At 51.1% G+C, this 22,123-nt stretch overlaps 1 protein-coding gene across 1 annotated transcript in view; it reads left to right on the forward strand.

The window, feature by feature from the left end:
• LOC133629220 (M1-specific T cell receptor alpha chain-like) overlaps positions 1 to 17,164 on the forward strand; it is a 61,055-nt gene extending 43,891 nt beyond the window's left edge. The window contains exons 3-7 of the mRNA XM_062019880.1: positions 6,770 to 6,818; positions 13,800 to 14,057; positions 14,492 to 14,539; positions 15,643 to 15,748; positions 16,192 to 17,164. Of these exons, the coding sequence (XP_061875864.1) occupies positions 6,770 to 6,818; positions 13,800 to 14,057; positions 14,492 to 14,539; positions 15,643 to 15,748; positions 16,192 to 16,222 (492 nt within the window). The 3' untranslated portion in view covers positions 16,223 to 17,164. The remainder of the gene's footprint in view (positions 1 to 6,769; positions 6,819 to 13,799; positions 14,058 to 14,491; positions 14,540 to 15,642; positions 15,749 to 16,191) is intronic.
• The last annotated feature ends 4,959 nt before the right edge of the window (positions 17,165 to 22,123 follow it).

Raw genomic sequence — 22,123 nt, forward strand, 5'->3', positions numbered from 1 at the left:
TGTTAGTGCCAACATCATCTACTTTCATTCACACATTGCTGGCACTGGATTTGCTAAAGCCTGTACACTGCATAGCCAGGGTTTCCCTCTGCACCAGCTGCCAAGGCAAGAAGGCAAAGCAAGTGCCAGGTTTAATCTGTGGCAAGTGCAGAGACACTTATTCTGGGGTTTGAGGGGTTGGGTTTTCATTGGGGTGTTTTTTCCTCCCTTTGACCTACTTAATGGATTTCATCAAACTCTGAGAACAACAAACACTTTGACCAGTAGGCAGCAGGAGAGAGCAAGAAACTCCCTTTCCATCAATGCACCTGGTTTTCCCAGGAGCTCTCTCAGTGCTCTGTGGAAACACAACAGGCAGCTCATAGCACACCCATATTACCCCTTTTGGTAAAGGTCTTTGTCCCACTGAAGCTAAGAGGGACTTGTAGCTTTACAAGGGACAAGGCTGTCTGTTCATCCAGGTGAGTGCCAGGGATGAATGACTTGAGGAAACACACTCTATAACCCAAAGAGTTATAAGAGAAGCTCTGTTCATTCAGCACTGGGCTCCACCACAAAGGACTTTCCTTCCTTTCACTTGTGGTGTCTCCCAGGGATGGTCTTTGGAGCCTTGGGAGACAATCCTCAGGTCTTTGGTACTTGGGTTTATTCCCCAAGTAGCCTGCTCTGTTTTGTCCTGGACCTTCAGAGGTAACTGAGCTCTCCCTGCCCTTTAGCAATCCTCAGGTCTTTGGTACTTGAGTCTCATCCTGGTCTTTTGTCCCTTGATGGACCTAAAGCAGGACAAGCAGAGAAATGACCATGATGCCATTTAGACAACACCCAGTGTGATAAAAACACCTGAAATGTCAGGGGGGGAGGGAAGTTGTTTTGTAAAGGGCTGAGCTGCTGTGAGCATCAAGCAAGTTGATATCTGTGGGGGGAACACACCTAAGAGTGCATTCAGGGCAGATGCTGGAGATATATGAGGAAGGTGTCTCCAAGTGCCTTGCTCCCACTGAAAACACCCAGGGCTCCAAACACCAGACAGGAGCACAAATTGCTTCCCTGCCAACTACAGCAGCCAGTTTTGGGAAGCAAAAGGAAGATCATCAGTAGAACCCTGCTTGCAGTAGGTTGTTTGAAAGCTCTTGTGTAATGTAGTGATGAGGCAACTTCCCAGAGGTGGCATTCAGAACCAGGTAAGAAAGATGGGGGGTGTGTGGAGGTGAAGCACTGCATTAATGTGTCACTCTTCAGGGGATGGCCACCATTAAAAGAAACCCAAACCACCCCAAAAACTAACCAAGAAACCCCAGGTGAAGAGATAGCATCGTTGTGTTTAGGCTGGATGATGCTTTAGGCAGCTCTGATGTGAGGAGCCTCAGTGTTGCAGGCTGGGATAACATAAGCAGTAACTGAGGTGGATGGAGGAAGTGCTACAGTAAAATTGCCACTCCTGTCTTGCTTTTTTCTTGTCTTTCTGGTTACATTTAACTATTCTGACTCCTCTCCTTGCTGCCACTGTGACTACAGCCCCTCCTGTGATTGTCCTGAGCTGTGCTGCTGATGTAGGGACCCAGCACAGCAAAACGAAAGGAGGGTTTTGATTCAGAGCTTTTTGATCTAAGGAGCCTGAGGAGAAACATCCTGGGAGACCCATGAAAGTGGCACTCAGAGGGTTAAAAAACTTCTCTACCAAAAGCAAAGCAGTGACAGTTTAGAGAAGTTCAAAGTTCAGCTCTTTGGAGTCAAAGCTGCTGCACTGTTGGTAAAGGTCTTTGTCCCACTGAAGCTACGTTGGGGACTATGGAAAGCTGACTTCTTTACAAGGGACAAGGCTGTCTGTTCATCCAGGTGAGTGCCAGGGATGAATGACTTGAGGAAACACACTCTATAACCCAAAGAGTTATAAGAGAAGGTCTGTTCATTCAGCACTGGGCTCCACCACAAAGGTCTTTCCTTCCTTTCACTTGTGGTGTCTCCCAAGGATGGTCTTTGGAGCCTTGGGAGACAATCCTCAGGTCTTTGGTACTTGGGTTTATTCCCCAAGTAGCCTGCTCTGTTTTGTCCTGGACCTTCAGAGGTAACTGAGCTCTCCCTGCCCTTTAGCAACCCTCAGGTCTTTGGTACTTGAGTCTCATCCTGGTCTTTTGTCCCTTGATGGACCTAAAGCAGGACAAGCAGAGAAATGACCATGATGGCATTTAGACAACACCCAGTGTCTTTCAGACACAATAGAAACTAAACCCCAAGCCTATACAACTATTTGAAGCCTGCAACAGAATGACTTGAGCCTGCAGAAAGCTGTCAGCTCATAATTGGACTAAGGATTGTACCTATTGCCATCTTGTGTAGCTAAAAGTGCTGATGGTGGGATGGGTTCCTTAAACTCCCTCTTCCAAATGCAATTGTACTGCAGGAGATCTACTAAGACACAGAAATCCTCAGGAAAACTAAAGCACCAAAGCTTTGTGGTGCTAAAAATAGCCATGTCTTCTCCCACACACTTGGTAGGGAAAGGTGTAGCATGTGCTCTCCCCACCAGGAACAACCTGGGAGACACTGGGATGCTTGAAAGAGGTGAATTACTCCACATGTTGGGCCAAGTAGTCTCAAAAGCTTTTGCACTGCTTCTGATGCTGAACTCCCTGAGGATGCCAGGATCTGGAACTTAGAAGCTACCAAGAGCTTCATCTGCCTCATTACAACAGACTTCTGGGCATTTGAAGCTTGTCTCTCCTCTTCATGGCTTCTAGCTGAATATCAGGATCACCAAGGTACACAGAAGGATCAGGTGAGTCCTTTTCCAAGATGCCCAACAAGATTTAGGACCTACATCTCTTGTTTGTCTCTTGACATCCATGGCAGTCCTGCAGCAGCAGCTGCAATGCTACAAGCCCACAGTCTCCCAGAGGTGCTGTGACTCCCCTGCTGTGTCATCTCTTTGCATCTCACTGGGGCTCCTGGGAGCTACCCAGGGAAATGGCATTCCATGGTTTGCAGAGAGGCACAGAAATGGTGCTCTGAGCCTTGCCTGAGAGATTGCAAAGTGGGGAGTGCAAGGGGTGGCATCAGAAAATCAGGATCAAGATGAAGTGCCACCAAATGCCAGGGCTGAGGCCAAAATCCCTCACAATGGGTGGTGCAGCAGCACTCTTGGGGGCCTCCAGCATGCAGCTGGCTGTGAGTGACAATGAGCAATGTCTGGTCAGGGTTTGGGTGCCCAGCTTTGCCAATACTCTGCAGAGGTGTTTGTTAAGGGAGGCAATGCTGTGTGAGCACAGGAGCTGCTGCATATGCACTTGTCTTTGGCTCTGGAGCAACACTCACTGTCAGCCCATGTAAGTCCAACCCACTCCTGTGCTTTCTGCTTGCTTTGGGGCATCTCCTGGGGTGGCTGAGAGCAGCAGCATGGCTGGGTGTTTGCCATCTCTGTGTGACCAGATGTGCTGATGGGCTTTGCTTGCAGGGAATGTGCCAGCTTGATGCACAGCAGCCTTCCTTGCTTGGATTTTGGCTGGGATGGACAGTAAGACCACTTACAGTCTTACCACTTACCACTTAATGTAAGCCCACAGCACTCTGGGACTGTGTCCTGCAAAGCCTCAGTGCCAGGGAATGGCTGGTATTGTCCAAGCAGCCTGAGAAAGCCCCTGAGGTTCTGCCTTTGCTCCCCTGAGCGTTGCAGTTGCCAAGGGAAAGGACATCTCTGCTCCAAAGGGCTCCCCCTTGTCCTCTCTCAAGGAGCCCACAGGAGGTACCAGAGCAGGCTGAGCCTGGAGTTCTTGGCAGGGTGTGTAGCACTGTGTGAATGCCATCACAGATGTGCCCCAGTTTGGGCCAGGGACGAAGCTCCACGTCCTGCCAAGTATGTTTTCTCCTCCTCTTCATGCTGTCTCATCCCTCCATTTAGCCAGATGAAGACCACAGAGAGAAGTCAGAGGCTCAGGACAAAGACACAGAGGATTTGTGTCTCCTGAGCCTTGTGCTGGCTGGGCAGAGGCTTGGGGAGAGCTGCTGCTGCTGAAGGGGCTTGCAGAGCTTGTTGTTATGGAAGGACATGCTGTGTGGAAACAACTACAAGGTGACATTTGGCTCTGGGAGCAGCCTGATCATCCAGCCCAGTGAGTGTGCAGGTTGCCTTTGGTCTCCCATGGCTCTGTCTTGCAACAGGAGTGGGGTTGTTTTCCCATTTAGCCTTTTATTTTGCCTTGGCAGAGCTGAAATGCCTTCTCTCCCATCACAAGCCTTCACTGCTGGTCTTTAGGGAGGCTGTGGATGGACAGAGTGAATCTCAGCTTGAGTAAATCTCAATCTCTGCATGATTTTGGGAACAGTGTCCCCTGTGCCTTGCTGGGAAGGGCCAGTTTTTGGGGCTGAGTGAGGAGCTGTGGTCATAACCCTGCTTCTTTTGCCCATGTGAAACAAGGAGGCACTCAGGGGTCATCTCTGTCAGACTGAAAGGGATGAGCAGATGCAGCTCCTGTAAATGAAGTGCCAGCCAGCAGTGCTCAGCTCTGGGAGGAAGAAGCTAGTGCAAGGGAGATGTGGCTGGCAGGGTTTTTTGTAGTGAAAGCAAACACTGTGTGGCTGATGATGCCAACCAAGTCATTTTTGGAGGTGGAACTCAGCTCAGGATACATCCCAGTAAGTTTGAAAGCCTTCTTCTGCTGCATTGGTGGGACAGGTTTGTGGCCATGAGGAGCATGTCTGGAGTGGGACTGGCTCTGTCTGTGGGGCTCTGTGCTCTCCTTGCTCTGGCAGCAGCAGTGCTCTTGATTCAACGAGGCTGTGAGTTTGTCTCTTCCACTTGCTCCAGCCAGCTCCTGCTCTCTGCCTGTCACATAAGCAGCACAGGCTTGTGAACCCTGTTGCTCAGGAGCAGATCCTTTGTGCCATGGCCATCCATGGTGCCTGTGAACACTGGGGTGAGCTGCTGTTGGCTGTATCCAGCAGAGCCCTGGGGGGCTGCTCTTTGCTCTGCTGAAGAAAGACCAGGTTAATAATGGTCCTGTTTGCACTGGAATCCTGGCTGTCATCTCTCCTGGAGATGAGATGCCCAAATTCCTTACCAAGGCTGCAGTCATTCCTGCTTCAGCTGCCTGGTGGTGATGGGGAGGAGCAGATCTGCTGGAGATGACTTGTGGTGTAACTGGGATGAGAGCTGATGCTTTTTGACAGGGTGTGTAGGACTGTGTGAACACATGCACAAAGCTCCTGCTTGGGGGAGAAGCTGGACCTGGAACAGTTGCAGGGACACATCTCCCCATGTTCTGGGTGGCAGCACTGCCTTTGAGCCTGCTGTGGCAGAGAGCTTGGTGGCACAAGGTCCCTGGCAGGGCTGAGGGGGCATCTTTGTCATTACACGTGTCAGCACGTGTCTGAGGCACAGAGGGTCACTTTTGGAAGGGGAACTGTGCCTTCAGCTGCAGCCTCTGAGGAGCAAATACACACTGGAACTGCTTCACTTGCCTTCCTCACTGTTGAGCTGGGAAAGGTTTAGGAGTGAACAGCCAAACACTTGCTTTGGGGCATCTCCTGGGGTGGCTGAGAGCAGCAGCATGGCTGGGTGTTTGCCATCTCTGTGTGACCAGATGTGCTGATGGGCTTTGCTTGCAGGGAATGTGCCAGCTTGATGCACAGCAGCCTTCCTTGCTTGGATTTTGGCTGGGATGCACAGAGTGGCCCCACACAGCCAGCCCCAAAAGTGCCAGGTGCCCTGTGTGAGGCTGTGCTGTGGCAGGGCATCCCAGCAGGGCTTGTTCTGCACTGGGAAGCAGTGTCAGTGCTGTGCTGTCCCTCCAAGGCAGGACAGGGCTGGGCAGAGGTTTGGGGAGAGCTGCTGCTCCTGCAGGGGCTTGCTGGGGCTTTGTGCTAGGGAAGGCAATGCTGTGTGACACTGGTGCTGGCTACAAGCAGCTGCTGTTTGGCTCTGGGACCACACTGTCCATCCAGCCCAGGGACTGTGCAGCTCCCCTGTGTGTCCCTTGCCTTGCAGTGCCCACAAGACTGCTCCCTACACATCCTTCTTTGATGCAGGTCACCTTTCACAGGGGAAGGACAATGTAGGCACTGTGGCATTCAAGGCAGATGATGAAGGGGAGGCTCTGAGATGAAGTGCCACCAAATGCCAGGGCAGAGGCTAAAGTCCCTCACAATGGCTGGTGCAGCAGCACTCTTGGGGGCTCCAGCATGCAGCTGGCTGTGAGTGACAATGAGCAATGTCTGGTCAGGGTTTGGGTGCCCAGCTTTGCCAATACTCTGCAGAGGTGTTTGTTAAGAGGGGAAATGCTGTGTGAGCACAGGAGCTGCTGCATATGCACTTGTCTTTGGCTCTGGAGCAACACTCACTGTCAGCCCATGTAAGTCCAACCCACTCCTGTGCTTTCTGCTTGCTTTGGGGCATCTCCTGGGGTGGCTGAGAGCAGCAGCATGGCTGGGTGTTTGCCATCTCTGTGTGACCAGATGTGCTGATGGGCTTTGCTTGCAGGGAATGTGCCAGCTTGATGCACAGCAGCCTTCCTTGCTTGGATTTTGGCTGGGATGCACAGAGTGGCCCCACACAGCCAGCCCCAAAAGTGCCAGGTGCCCTGTGTGAGGCTGTGCTATGGCAGGGGATCCCAGCAGGGCTTGTTCTGCACTGGGAAGCAGTGTCAGTGCTGTGCTGTCCCTCCAAGGCAGGACAGGGCTGGGCAGAGGTTTGGGGAGAGCTGCTGCTCCTGCAGGGGCTTGCTGGGGCTTTGTGCTAGGGAAGGCAATGCTGTGTGACACTGGTGCTGGCTACAAGCAGCTGCTGTTTGGCTCTGGGACCACACTGTCCATCCAGCCCAGGGAGTGTGCAGCTCTCCTGTGTGTCCTTTGTCCAAAGTCTCAAAAGACTAAAGCCACCATCCAGCTGAGGAGGTGGGTTAATGCCTGTGTGTTGCAATCTCACACAGCAGTAGAGTCCTGGAGGCTGTGCTGTGGCTTGACAAGAAAAGGAATTGGCTAGTTGGGATGCAGAGCAAGCATTTTAACCCCTCAGCTGTGAAAATACCCACTTTAGATGGAAATCTGGGCTGCAAGTGGAGTTCCTTAGCTACCAGCTACCCCAGACTGGGTTCATGTTGCTATTCCAATCCCTTTTTGCCATTGCATTGCAGAGATGCTTTGCAGCAGGGGTCATAAAGTGTTCCCTGCTAACTAAGGTGTAGGATCTTCCTAGCTCTGGAATTGGAGGTGGCTGGGATCCAATCTAGTTATCCCCATGCACTGAAACATGAAGGAGCCCATTTTGCAAAGAGCTGTCACACAGTGATGGGGAAAACTCACAATGGGGAGTGGAACCAAGCTTCTTGTTATCCCAGGTGAGCTGCCTCTTCTCTGACTCAAGGTGCACAGTGTGGACAGATTTGTGCTGTAGCTTCAGAATTAATCATGTAGTGGCAATTTGGGATGATTCTAATGTCCCTTGGGAAGATGTTTGGGCTTCAAGGAGAGTGTGGGCAGCAGGGTGAGGGAGGTTCTGCTGCACCTCTGCTGTGCCCTGGTGAGGAATCATCTGGAGTCCTGTGGCCAGTTCTGGGCTCCTCAGCTCCAGAGGGACTGGGAAGTGCTGGAGAGAGGCCAGTGCAGGGACACCAGGATGATCAGGGGGCTGGAGCATCCTCCTTATGAGGAAAGGCTGCAGGACCTGGGGCTGTTTAGTCTGGAGAAGAGGAGACTGAGGGGGCATCTCATTAATAGTTACAAATATCTCAGTGGTGGGTGTCAGGAGGTTGGGACATCCCTGTTTTCTATTGTAGCTGTCAACAGGACAAGGGGTGATGGGATGAAGCTGCAACACAAACAGTCCCATTTAAACATAAGGCAAAACCCTTTCAGTGTGTGAGTGAGGGAGCCCTGGCACAGGCTGCCCAGGGAGGGTGTGGATGCCCCTTCCTTGGAGCTCTTCAAGACCCCCATGGACACATCCCTGTGTGACCTGATCTAGGTGACCCTGCTTCTGCAGGGGGGTTGCACTGGATGAGCTCTAAAGGTCCCTCCCAACCCCACCATTCCATGATTCCTGTTTAATCAGTGTGCACCAGCAAAGTGTCCATCCTATGGAAAGGAAGAAAAAGTCCAAACAAGTGAGGGAGCTGGGAGAGATGTGACAAAACTCTGATGGTCCTTAGTGAGTGCTGCAGGTCTGGATTTGCCAGAGATGCTGGTGGGAAGGGAATTGCCCTGTGGCTCTTCTTTCTGGTGCAGGGAGGAGGGAGCAGCAGCAGTGGACATGGGAGTGGGATGTCACTGCAAGTGTGTGCATGGGCAAGGGTGGGATTCCCCTGAGCAGTGGCATTCAGGGGCATTGGGGATGCACAGGAGTGCACAGAGCTTTTTGCTATGGCAAACACCACTGTGTCTAGAAATACTTACCAGCTGACATTTGGAGCTGGAACCAGGCTGGTGGTCAATCCAAGTAAGTTTTCTGAGGTCTGGGGCACTGAGTTCATTGGTGGAAAGATTCAACCCCCCCAAAACCAAGGTGAATGTTTGCTGAGAGAGTGGTGAAAGGCAGATGAGAAGCAGCTCCTGCCCAAAAGCAGTGAGTGCTCTCTGGGTTGCTGTAGTGTCTGCTGGGTGCTGTAGATGGTCCACAGAGCAATGATGTGATTTTACAAGCTGTGGAGCTTTTCTGTGGGGCAACACAAGTGTTGAAAAGCTGTGAAGCAAGAAGGTGGGGTGGCACTTAATAGAAAGTCATCAGAAGGATGGAAGAGCTTGGAGAAGGATGGAGTTGACTTGGAGAAGGCTCTGGGGAGACCTTATTGCAGCTTTGCAGCACTTAAAGGCAGCTTATGAGAAAGATGTGGACTGATTTAGCAGTGATAGCACAAGGGGTGATGGTTTTAAACTGAAAGGGATCATAACCAGACTAGATGCAAGCATTTTGCAAAGAGGATGGTGAGGTGCCCACTGGTTGCCCACAGAGGTTGTGGATGCCCCATCCCTGGGTGCATTCAAGGCCAAGGCTGGACAGGGCTCTGAGAAACCTGACCTGGTTGAAGATGTCCCTGCTTACTGCTGAGGAGCTGGACTAGATGGCCTTTAAAAGTCTGTCCCAACCCAAAGCATTCTGTGCTCCCCTGACTTAGAAAAGAGGCACTTGTGGTGGTTGGCACCATTTGTAGCTGGTCTGTGCCTGGAGCAGAACCCCACCAAGGAGCAGCCTATGTGTAACCTCTATAATCCTGGTGTTGGAATGGGAATCTGAGTGCCTTTCAGTTGGTTTGATGCACAGATGCTGCATCACCCACAGCTATTGCAAGTGGAACCTGCTCACAGCTGGGACTCACATGCAGCTACAAGGCTTTGCTTAATGCTTAGTGCTGCTGTTGCATAGCTAAGGGAGAGTAAGGAATCCTGAAAGAATGGAGCTGGAACAGAGCTGGATTCTCTTTGCAACTGCCTGGGAAGCTCTAAGATCCAGGCAGAGCCACCTTTTTATAGAGGCTGACACCAGTGTGCCCATCAGGGATATGGGGAGCTCACATTTGGAGCTGGGACTCAACTTCTTGTTATCCCAAGTGAGTTTGAGCTTTCTGTTCCATATTAACCCTGGGTCTGACAACTGATTTGTTCATGGGGTAGATGAAGCATCTTCCAACATCACTTTGGCTTCCCTCAACCAAATCTCAGCTGAAGCAGAGATGCTGCCCTGGAATCCAGGGAATGCTTGTCTATGGGTGGTAGATGGTGAAACATTCAGGGCTGGCCCCAGCTGCATGGCACAGTCAACAGCTTGGTGTCACAGATGGAAGACCAAACTGTCCCTAGTGCTGCCCCAAAAGGTGTAAAACAGGACTGTAAACAGTGAATGGATGAACATGGCAAAGTTTGGTCTCCCTGATGGTTTTCCAGCAGATTTCTTGGGCACTTTGTGCCTCCAATCAATGTGGCATCATTGCTCCCTTGCTTCATGGCTCTGCTCTGGCACGTCTGTTATCTGGCTGTGAGTGTGCACTGGGACACCCTTTTGTGCCTTTTTGTAGAGGTTGACACCAGTGTGACCATCAGGGATATGGGGAGCTCACATTTGGAGCTGGGACTCCTTGTTATCCCAAGTTTGAGCTTTCTGTTCCATATTAACCCTGGGTCTGATTTGTTCATGGGGTAGATGGACCAGGGACTTTAGTGGAAGCATCTTCCAACATCACTTTGGCTTCCCTCAACCAAATCTCAGTTGCAGCAGAGATGCTGCCCTGGAATCCAGGGAATGCTTGTCTATGGTGTGGCAGCAAGAATGGCCAGAGAAGATGGTAACATCCACACAGCTTCAATAGTCATGGCATGGTGCAGTCACACAAACACTGCTAAAAGCAGCTCCCACACAGCTGAAGATGAGATAAAAAGTGTAGCAGGTTGATAGTTTCTGGCTGTGAAAGGTTTCAGACTTGGGGTTTGCAGCCTCAGAATGATATCTGGGGGTTATTGTGACTAATGGCTTAGAGATCAGCATCCCTAACTCAGCCTAGAGGAGTGGGTCATGATTTTGGGGGTTAAAATCCAAAGCTGAAGTTGTTGCTCCATAGCAGTCAGGAACTAGGAAAAAACCCCTGTTGGGAAGGAATTGTATCTGTTTTGGTTCTGGACAAGTCTTTAGTCCATTGAACACTTGATTTCTCCTCACATACTGGGAATCTTCCTTTGTGAGAAGGAAGGAGTTTTGGTTCAGCTGATAATCTTCCCCTTTACATCATCTTGGAATGGTTTTGGTAGTTTGAGTTCCCCAAGTGGCAATGACAAACACTTTTGGGATGGTGCCCAGGATTATGCCTGAAGCAGCATACTCATGTTTGCAAACACTGAGTCTCTGCACAGAAACGTTGTGCTTTGCATCACTTGGCTGATGCTGGAGTAGAACCTGGCTTCTTTTATCTGAGTGCCTCCAGACAGGAGCACTGGAGGTCTGCTTCAGGTACCAAACGTGCTGTAGACACCCTGGCATCTGTACAGGGCTGGCACATCTCACAAGGGACCTGTGGTAAGCCTTTTGGAACTTCCATTGGAGGACAGCAATCAGCACCAAAGCTCTTGTTAAGTCAGCAGAGCTGCTCCCTGGGGTCAGGATGAGCCTGTGTGAGTGTGTAAGGGGCTGTGCATCTCCCCTGAGTTGGGCACTAGCTCCAGGCTGGCTCAAGCTGTGGAATGTGGTTTGGGGATATGGTTTAGTTCAGTGATGGGTCTGGCAGTGTGAGGTTAGTGGTTGGACTCAATCTTAAAGGTCTTTTCCAACCATTATGATGCCATGGCAATATAATGCCCCAGGCTGAGGAATGGCAAGAGGATTGAAGACCTCTATTACACCAGTCCCAGTCTGGCCAGGGGTTCACATGGTTTGCTTTGGACAGGATGGAGAATGAGATAAAGCTCTATAATATGAACTGTGTGTTTAAAGCAGTTCTGGCTTTGTACTGCAAGTTGTCTGGAGGAGGTTTGGGGAAGGCACAGGTCCCACTTGGAACAGGCTTCTGCTGTACCCTCCCTGCCATGAAGCTCTGCAGATGGCTTTCTCTGTAGGCTGGTCAGCATCCAACAGCTCCTGTTCTTCCACCTGGAAGATAATCCTTCAGGAGAGATGAAACTGAGCAGGATGGACAGCAGGATGATTTTAGTTCTCAATCCCTCCTGCAAACACACATGCTGAATGTCAGTACAGCATCTCCAACCCATCCACCAGCTCCCTGAGCCAGAACAACAGCAACCATAGGTCACAGTGCTGTGGTTATCATAGCTGGTGCTTTACCTGCAGGCTTTCATAGCAGTGTGCAAATGTGCAATGGAACTTAGCAGGAAAGACTGCAGAACCTGACCACAACCCTGAGCAGGAGTGAGAAATGAGTGCTGTGCAAAACAGCTGCTGCTGAAGCTGCCTGCAAAACAACCCCAGGCTTAACTTGTGTCTGCTCAAGATAAAAGCATTGCACAGACTGGAAGGGAGAAAAACACCCTAATTGGGACAGAGGTGGGTCTGTAGCTCTTCAGAAAGCACAGTGTTCATGGTGAGAAGCAGAAGAGCTCAAGTCCTCTTCTCTTCCATGTCCATGTACTCCATGACTACCCTGCTTCATCTGTTCCTTACACAGGGATCTACCATCAAGCTTTTTATCTGCTCCCATCTTCCTCTCTCTGAATAGGGAGTGGGGTCAAGGGAGCCAGAACACACATCAGACCATATTCTCCATAGCTGGGAAAGAGACTCTGAGCAGGTTTTTCAAAGCCAGGGCAAAGCTGGAGGAGAAGAGCTGATATCCAGAAGGGCCAGAGGATGAATCACTGGGCTTTGTGGGTCAGTATTTTGCTGGGACCATGCTAATAAACAAGAACCATTTCCCCAAGGTGCTGACAGCTGGCAGTTGAGCAGCTTATCTCAGTGACAGAAATACAGCTCTGCATTTGCATCAGCTTGTGGGACAGTTTCTACAAGGCAACATTTAGCCCAGACTTTCCCCTTCTGAAGAAAATGTGGGAGCTAAGTTGTCTTCAGTGTTTCTACAGCATTGGTCAGTGTGGTGTGTGAATAACCTCTTAATCCTGCACAGTAACACTTCACCAGTTTAGAGATGTGACCTGAAGCTCCAGTTCAAACCAGTGATTGTGGAACCCAGTGGGAAAAAGCAGCCAGAGAGCCCCAGATGTGCCTCTGGGCTACAGTGCATCTCTAATGATGCTTCATCTGCTCATTATGAGAGCACTGCAGTGCCCAGAACAGCTCACTGTTACCCAAAGAATCAGACCTCAAGAGCTGGAAAAGATGAAATGTGTGCTTAGAGCACAAGCTTACACAGATAACAAAACAGTTTAACCACAGGTGTTGGGTTTGTGGGTGGAAAATCCCAGCCTGGCTGCCCTGCTAGCAGAATCTGAAGCAAGGAGACAGAAACAAAGCCCAGGTAGCTTCTATCTGCAGCCTTTAGTTCTCCAAACCCTTCTCCTGTGGGGCAAAGCTGGGTTTAAAGAGTCTTGAGCTGCACTGGGAGGTGGTGGAACAGAATGGAACATCATGTGTTTCATCTTTCCTTGAATGCAATGCTGTGTTCCCACTTTGCAGTGGGTTTTCCAGCCTTTCTCCTATGGGAACACAACTACCTGCACTGGTGGTGAGTGCAGACACCATTTGACTTGGCAGTTTTATTTGTTGCCACAGAATCTTTAAGGGTTGGAAGGGACCTTGAGGTCATGCAGTCCAACCCCTGTGCCAGAGCAGGACCAGCTAGAGTAGGTCACACAGGTCCAGGTGGGTTTTGAGTGTCTCCAGAGAAGGAGATTCACCAACCCAACCTGGGCACAGCCCTCAGGACAGGAGGAGCTGGGGTTTTGGGTGTCAGTGGTGGATTTGATGACATGAGTTGCAGCAAGGGCTGAGTGCTCAGTTCTCTCCAGACAAAGGGGTGAAGCAAGAAGAGAATCCTCCCCAGGCTGTTGGACACAATCCTGAGCACCCAGGCCAAGGTCCAAAAGGAAGCCCAGGCTGACAGGCTGAGCTCAATGAGTGCTTACAGAATGGCTGGCTTAGGGGTGGGTATCTAAGGTGGGGATGCATCACTTAAGATGCTCCAGGAATCCTGCCTGACCACTCTCTGTGTCTCCATAAGTCAACATAAGTGTCATGTAGCTCCTGCATCACCTGCATTGGATGCCTTAAAGTTGTCCTAGTGCAAGATCCTTGTGGTGAGGCATCTTCCTGCTGGGATAATGGGAAGACTCCCATACCTAAGCACCTGCATGTTAAGGCTGAAGCAACTATGACTGTGCTCCCTTATCTAATGCCTCTTCTTTATTCCCAGCTACAGCTCCATCTCCTTCAGTCTACAGGCTGCTCTCTAAAGATGCTGAGGATTTGGAAATGTGCCTTCTCACAGATTATGCCCCTGAAAACATGACCTTTGGCTGGGGTGACAAGCAGACAAATGCTGTGGTGGAGGTGCCAACACCCACCAATGAGCAGGAAGCCAGTTGCCTGGCAAGCTACTGGGCCAAGAGAGATGAAATGCAATGTACAGCAAATCACAGGGGCTTTGGACAGCTGCAGCCTGAGGATCCTGAAAGTGGTAATGGCATTGTTGGATGTGTGTAGAGGGCTACAGGTCCCCTGGTCTCTGTGCTGTTAGATTTGGTCACATCTCCCAAGCCTGCAAGATGTGATGGATTATGCTCCCAGGCTCCAGAGTAACGTTGCCTTGTTGCCTCCTGTTCTCTTTTGCCTTCCTACCAAGCAACATCAAGGGTCAGTGGGCTGGTGCAGTCACAGCAGAGAGCCCTGAAGATCACACTGTGGGGGACAGAGACCTTGACACTTCTTTTTCCAGTGGGGCACTGAAGGTTTATGAGTTAACAAGTTGCTGCTTGTCCTGTAAACAGCAGAGATGAGTATTTATGGGAGGGTTTCCTGGCCAGAAACTCTAATCCAGCCTTTCTAAGTAGAGATCTTGATGAAGTTCTGAAGTACATCCCTGTTAATGACATTTATTGTTGCTATCTGCAGGTGCCAGCCCTGTCTGTGTTACAGGGGTGTCTCTACACTTCAGGACAGGTATGTCCATGGCATTTTGGGAATGCTAAAGTTCCAACAGCAGGATTCCTGCTGCAGCAAGAAGCTCAAGCTGGAAGTTTCCAGAAGGGCCCAGAGGGTTTAAACATCAGGGCTGGAAGTCATTGGGTTGATGCAGCCTTCCATAGCTAAGCTGGTACTTCTATGTGACCAGTGCAGCCAGTGCCTGCATGCTCTTGCTTGGACCAGTGAAACAACAGCTCCTCATCACATAATGACTTCAGGTGCTGATATGAGTCACCCTTCCTGGCTGTCTGTCCTCATTTCAGACCTCTAAAAGCTTGTTTTCTCCATGTGTGTGTGCACAAACACCTAATGAGCCAAGAGATAAGCTGGTGGTTTGTGCAACACGTGCTCAGAAGCAGGGTTGCACTGAAGACACCGTGCATCTGAGCAAGCTTTGCTGCAGCTCAGGGCTGGTGGGACTACAGCAGCCAGTGCTGGAGCCCAAGCACTTGCAGCTCCTGCTCACTCAAAGGAGCTGAGCTCAGCTTTGCACTTGCCCTGTTTGCAGAGTGTGGGTACCTTTGCAAAGGTGCAGGGGGAGAAAACAGACAGACAAATGCTTCCAAAACCCCACCTGAGAAAAACTGTCTTGAGGAAACTCATTTGCTCAGGCATTGGAGAGACAGGTTTACAGAGTTAAGCAGAAGATGACTGATGACACAGAAGATGCCTGATGACAGCTCCCTGCTCCCCCAGTGCAGATGGATGTTTGCAAGTGCAAATGGTTTGTAACTGAAGATGACAAGAAAATCCAAACAGGCTTTGTGTTCTTTCCATAAAATGCAACTTGCTTTCTCCCTGCCCCTGTGAAAGGAGTCCAGGGAGAATCTGGCTGCATGGTGCACTGTGTTTAAAAGCAGCTGGATGACTGTCAGACTTGCAGATTGGGTGATTGTTATTAAATGCAAACCCAGCCCTTGAGCACCAACTGCAAGAAATGAGTCTCTCAGTGCAAGTCCTGCTCACCCTCTCCTTAGCTGCCCCTGCCTGCTCAACCCCACCAACTTCATCAACAAGTGGTTTTGGGTCTGTTTGGAAGTGAGCCTCAGTGCCCCTGTGATTGGTGTCCTGTGTTACAGATGAGAGCCTGAACATGCTGTCTTTATCTCAGCTGTGCCTCAAGGCAGTTCTAATGAAAGGGATGATTTTCAACGTGGTGATGACGATGCTGATGTGGAAAAAGAGGTGAGTGTGTGCATGGGAAGGGATAAAGCCTCAGCCAGAGATCTGCATCAGTCACTAGCAGTGTCTGTTCATTCTGTTTGTTCAGTCTGTCCATGTCACATTTGGCTACTGACAGTAAAACCCCCTCTGCTCCTCTGGCCACCCCTCAAATCTATTTACCATTCCTCATCTACATACAAATTACACTTTGCTATTCTTTCTAGACATCTCTCCCATTTCTCCATCCATCCTTCCCTTGTCTGGGTGTTTGCCCATCAAGTTCCTCCCCTGACCAGTCTTGGTTTGGTGCTTATTAAGACTCCAGACTCCATCTATTCGTTTTGCCCCAGCATCACCTCTCTGTCCTCCTCCTGTTGCCTGGACACTTCAGGTCTACAACTGAGCAGCAGTGAGCAGATTCCAAGCAATGATTCAACATCCCTTTATCTTTCTTTTTTGTATAGAAATGAAAGTCACCAGATGGTTCAGTCCTGAAGGACCAAAGCATCTGCTGAGGACCCTTCAACAGAGCATCGTGTGCAAGAGGAGCACAGGCATGCCTGCTGCAAGGGATGCCACTTACACATGCATGCCTGCTGCAAGGGATGCCACTTACACATCCATGCCTGCTGCAAGGGATGCCACTTACACATGCATGCCTGCTGCAAGGGATGCCACTTACACAGGCATGCCTGCTGCAAGGGATGCCACTTGCACATGCATGCCTGCTGCAAGGGATGCCACTTACACATGCATGCCTGCTGCAAGGGATGCCACTTACACATGCATGCCTGCTGCAAGGGATGCCACTTGCACATGCATGCCTGCTGCAAGGGATGCCACTTACACATGCATGCCTGCTGCAAGGGATACAACTTACACATGCATGCCTGCTGCAAGGGATGCCACTTACACCTACATGCCTGCTGCAAGGGATACAACTTACACATGCATGCCTGCTGCAAGGGATACCACTTACACATGCATGCCTGTTGCAAGGGATGCCACTTACACATGCATGCCTGCTGCAAGGGATGCCACTTACACATGCATGCCTGTTGCAAGGGACACCACTTACACATGCATGCCTGCTGCAAGGGATGCCACTTACACATGCATGCCTGCTGCAAGGGATACCACTTACACAGGCATGCCTGCTGCAAGGGATACCACTTACACATGCATGCCTGCTGCAAGGGATGCCACTTACACATGCATGCCTGTTGCAAGGGATGCCACTTACACATGCATGCCTGCTGCAAGGGATACCACTTACACAGGCATGCCTGCTGCAAGGGATACCACTTACACATGCATGCCTGCTGCAAGGGATGCCACTTACACATGCATGCCTGCTGCAAGGGATGCCACTTACACATGCATGCCTGCTGCAAGGGATACCACTTACACATGCATGCCTGCTGCAAGGGATACCACTTACACAGGCATGCCTGCTGCAAGGGATGCCACTTACACATGCATGCCTGCTGCAAGGGATACCACTTACACAGGCATGCCTGCTGCAAGGGATACCACTTACACAGGCATGCCTGCTGCAAGGGATGCCACTTACACATGCATGCCTGCTGCAAGGGATACCACTTACACAGGCATGCCTGCTGCAAGGGATACCACTTACACATGCATGCCTGCTGCAAGGGATACCACTTACACAGGCATGCCTGCTGCAAGGGATGCCACTTACACATGCATGCCTGCTGCAAGGGATACCACTTACACAGGCATGCCTGCTGCAAGGGATACCACTTACACAGGCATGCCTGCTGCAAGGGATGCCACTTACACAGGCATGCCTGCTGCAAGGGATACCACTTACACAGGCATGCCTGCTGCAAGGGATACCACTTACCCATACATGCCTGCTGCAAGGGACACCACTTACACATGCATGCCTGCTGCAAGGGATGCCACTTACACATGCATGCCTGCTGCAAGGGATGCCACTTACACCTACATGCCTGCTGCAAGGGATGCCACTTACACATCCATGCCTGCTGCAAGGGATGCCACTTACACATGCATGCCTGCTGCAAGGGATGCCACTTGCACATGCATGCCTGCTGCAAGGGATGCCACTTGCTCTTTCTGTGTACCATGTTGCAGTCTGAATTGCTTTGCTTGCATTGTCACACAGCTACTCAACAACATGCTTAAAACTCTCATCATCCCTCCACCCCAGCTGCCTGATGGGTTTGGCATGACAGTGCCTGGGTTCATGCACCAGCATCCCTTGCTATAAACTGCCAAGCATCACTGTTCCTTGCATTAGTGACACATGATTTCTGCTTGAGACACTGCTGGTTGTTGAAACCTGCAAGTGAGGCATCACTTGAGTGGGATTTGGTCCCATTTTTGGTAGCTTTCAGGTATGCACACCTCAGGGGGTGTGTGTGGGAGTGTGTTCTGTTTCCCTGAGGAGCTCAGAGTGCTCAGCACCATGCCTTGCTAGCTTTTGCTAGATCAGAGCAGGCTCCTTTTCCCTTCCACCCCCCACTAAGTTGAAGCCCTGCACTCAGGGACATTCCCACTTTAACACACAACAAGAGAACCTCAGCCAGTGTTTGAAAGCCAGTCTTAACGTGCTGAGTCTAAACCAGCTTAAGGCTTGGCTTTGCATTGAGTCAAAACACAAACCACCTCCTTTTGCTCAGCTCTCCCCATGTCAGATCTCCCCCTTCCTCTATAAAATCAGTGCATGAAATCACACTGAAGTGTTGCCCCATCCCTGTGTGTGCTGCTTGCAGCTGCCAGCTCGTGCAGGGCACTGGCAGCCACACTGATGGCTTGGCATTTCTTTGGGCCTTTGGCTGCTATTAAACAATGCTCAAAAAAATCAGAGACTTGTTTGTCTTTCTGTAAAACAGCCAAATATGTCTGGCTCAGGGTGAGAAGAGCAGTAAGTGTCCAGTTCTGGGCTCCTCAGCTCATGATGGAGAGGGAAGTGATGGAGAGAGGCCAGTGCAGGGACACCAAGATGATCAGGGGGCTGGAGCATCTTTCATATGAGGAAAGGCTGTGGGAACTGGGGCTGTTTGGTCTGGAGAAGAGGAGACTGAGGGAGCATCACATTAATAGTTACAAATATCTCAATTGGGTGTCAGGAGGTTGGGACATCCCTCTTTTCTATAGTAGCCAGCAACAGGACAAGGGGTGATGGGATGAAGCTGCAACACAAACAGTTCCATATAAACATAAGGAGGAACTGTGTCAGTGTTTGAGTGAGGGAGCCCTGGCACAGGCTGCCCAGGGAGGGTGTGGAGGCTCCTTCCTTGGAGCTCTTCAAGACCCCCATGGACACATCCCTGTGTGACCTGATCTAGGTGACCCTGCTTCTGCAGGGGGTTGCACTGGATGAGCTCTAAAGGTCCCTTCCAGCCCCCACCATTCTGTGATTCTATGAATGTGGAAACATCTGCACAGACACCAAGGTCAGTGGAGAGGGAGGGGGAGGAGGCTGCTTAGGCACTGAAAAGGCTCCCCTGTGCCCTGTGGTGCAGCCCATGCTGAGGCAGCTGTGCCCCTGCAGCCCATGGATTACTTCCACTCCATGACTCCACTGCTGTATTGGTTGCTTTATCTTCTATTACAAGGTAGGGAGGTTGGAAGGAAGGTTGAAGGACTTGGGGGCAGCAAGAAGAGTGTGGGCAGCAGGTCAAGGGAGGTTCTTCTCCCCCTCTACTCTGCTCTGGTGAGGCCTCATCTGGAGTCCTGTGGCCAGTTCTGGGCTCCTCAGCTCAGGAGGGACAGGGAAATGATGGAGAGAGGCCAGTGCAGGGACACCAAGATGATCAGGGGACTGGAGCATCTTTCATATGAGGAAAGGCTGTGGGAACTGGGGCTGTTGAGTCTGGAGAAGAGGAGACTGAGGGAGCATCACATTAATAGTTACAAATATCTCAATTGGGTGTCAGGAGGTTGGGACATCCCTCTTTTCTATTGTAGCCAGCAACAGGACAAGGGGTGATGGGATGAAGCTGCAACACAAAAAGTTCCATTCAAACATAAGGAGGAACTGTTTCAGTGTTTGAGTGAGGGAGCCCTGGCACAAGCTGCCCAGGGAGGGTGTGGATGCTCCTTCCTTGGAGCTCTTCAAGACCCACCTGGACACATCCCTGTGTGACCTGATCTAGGTGACCCTGCTTCTGCAGGGGGTTGCACTGGATGAGCTCTAAAGGTCCCTCCCAACCCCACCATGCTGTGATTCTGTGAAGTGTCTGGGTTCCTGAAGATGGATGCCTACTGCTATGGGGAGCAGAGGCACCTGAAGGGTCCTGCCTCTCAATATCCCAAGTGTCCCTGGAGAACAAGGTCCCTGCTGTGTGTTATGTGAGGGTGACAGCACTGGCACAGGCTGCCCAGGGAGGGTGTGGAGGCTCCTTCCTTGGAGCTCTTCAAGACCCACCTGGATGTGTTCCTGTGTGATCTAGGTTGACCTGCTCCTGCAGGGGGGTTGCACTGGATGAGCTCTGAAGGTCCCTCCCAGCCCCCACCATGATGACACCAGCCAACTGGCCTGTGCCTCCAGCTTGAGCCTATCAACAAGGCTGGAAAGGAAGTTTTCTCCTTCTGTGACAAACATTTCTCCATCTCCTTGAAGCACCAGAAACTCCCCTTGAGGGAGAAGTGAGCAGGGTGCTCTGAAAGGCACCTCCCTGCAAAGCTTGCACCTCGCTGGGGACCTTGCACTGGTGCCCCAGGTGCCAGGGAAAGCCCCACCAGACTGGATGCCTTCTACTTCCAGCTTATTTCTCACCCTGATGGATTCACAGCCATTGCAAGAACTCCTGAGTAGGGAAAGGCTAAAGTCTGAAGTGCTTTTAGGCAAAAGCCTTGGTGCCTGGTGTGGGAGAGGGCTCCTGTGTGCAGCCCATGCCAGCATCCCTGCCACAGGCTCTGACCCCACAGTGCTGAGCAGCAACACAACAGCCATCCCCTAGTCTGCCATGGTGCTGCCAGGAGGGACAGTGTCACTGACCTCTCCTGCCAAGGAGCAGCTTGAAACAGGTCTGTTCACCTCATTGGTTTATAGCACAGATGTCCAGGGACTCATTCTCTTGCCTTGACACAGAAGTCACTCTCGTTTGCCCCCAGCTGCAGACAGCCTGTGCAAGGCTCCAGGCAGCTCCTGGGGAGCTGAGATCTGCCATGGCACAGGGAGGCAGCTCAATGAAGCTGCCTAAACCAGATTTGGGTTACAAAGCAAGTCACTTGAGGGATGTGGAGGAAAAGTTGCCACACTCCCTGACCTGCAGCACCTCCTTGGTTTCATGCCCATCTTGGCTTTACTTCTGTTGCACTTCACACCCACTCCCAGCTCTATGGGCAGGGAGGCAGGACACTGTGCTGCCTCTGTTCCCACATCTCAATTTCTTCTCTTCCAGGTGAAGCAACCCCAGTGCTGAGATTTGCTGAGCTGAGGGGATGAGTGCACAGATAAATGTTGGGATTAAGGTGATATGTTTGCATGTGACATTCAAAACACTGAAGCTGTGGGTCTAGTTCAAAGATCCACAAAGATATTGGGCTTTCAGTCTCCCATCACTTTGTGCCCTCACTCCCATCACTTTGTGCCCTGACTCCCATCACTTTGTGCCCTCACTCCCATCACTTTGTGCCCTCACTCCCATCACAATGTGCCCTCACTCCCATCACTTTGTGCCCTCACTCCCATCACTTTGTGCCCTGACTCCCATCACTTTGTGCCCTCACTCCCATCACTTTGTGCCCCTCACTCCCATCACTTTGTGCCCTGACTCCCATCACTTTGTGCCCTGACTCCCATCACTTTGTGCCCTCACTCCCATCTCTTTGTGCCCTGACTCCCATCACTTTGTGCCCTCACTCCCATCACTTTGTGCTCTGACTCCCATCACTATGTGCCCTGACTCCCATCACTTTGTGCCCTGACCCCCATCACTTTGTGCCCTGACTCCCATCACTTTGTGCCCCTGACTCCCATCACTTTGTGCCCTCACTCCCATCACTTTGTGCCCTGACTCCCATCACTTTGTGCCCTCACTCCCATCACTTTGTGCCCTCACTCCCATCACTTTGTGCCCTCACTCCCATCACCACTTTGTGCCCTGACTCCCATCACTTTGTGCCCTCACTCCCATCACTTTGTGCCCTGACTCCCATCACTTTGTGCCCTCACTCCCATCACTTTGTGCCCTCACTCCCATCACTTTGTGCCCTGACTCCCATCACTTTGTGCCCTCACTCCCATCACTTTGTGCCCTCACTCCCATCTCTTTGTGCCCTGACTCCCATCACTTTGTGCCCTGACTCCCATCACCTTGTGCCCTCACTCCCATCACTTTGTGCCCTCACTCCCATCACTTTGTGCCCTCACTCCCATCACCACTTTGTGCTTTC

This window comes from Colius striatus, unplaced genomic scaffold, assembly GCF_028858725.1.
Source record: "Colius striatus isolate bColStr4 unplaced genomic scaffold, bColStr4.1.hap1 scaffold_34, whole genome shotgun sequence".
Taxonomy (NCBI): Eukaryota; Metazoa; Chordata; class Aves; order Coliiformes; family Coliidae; genus Colius; species Colius striatus.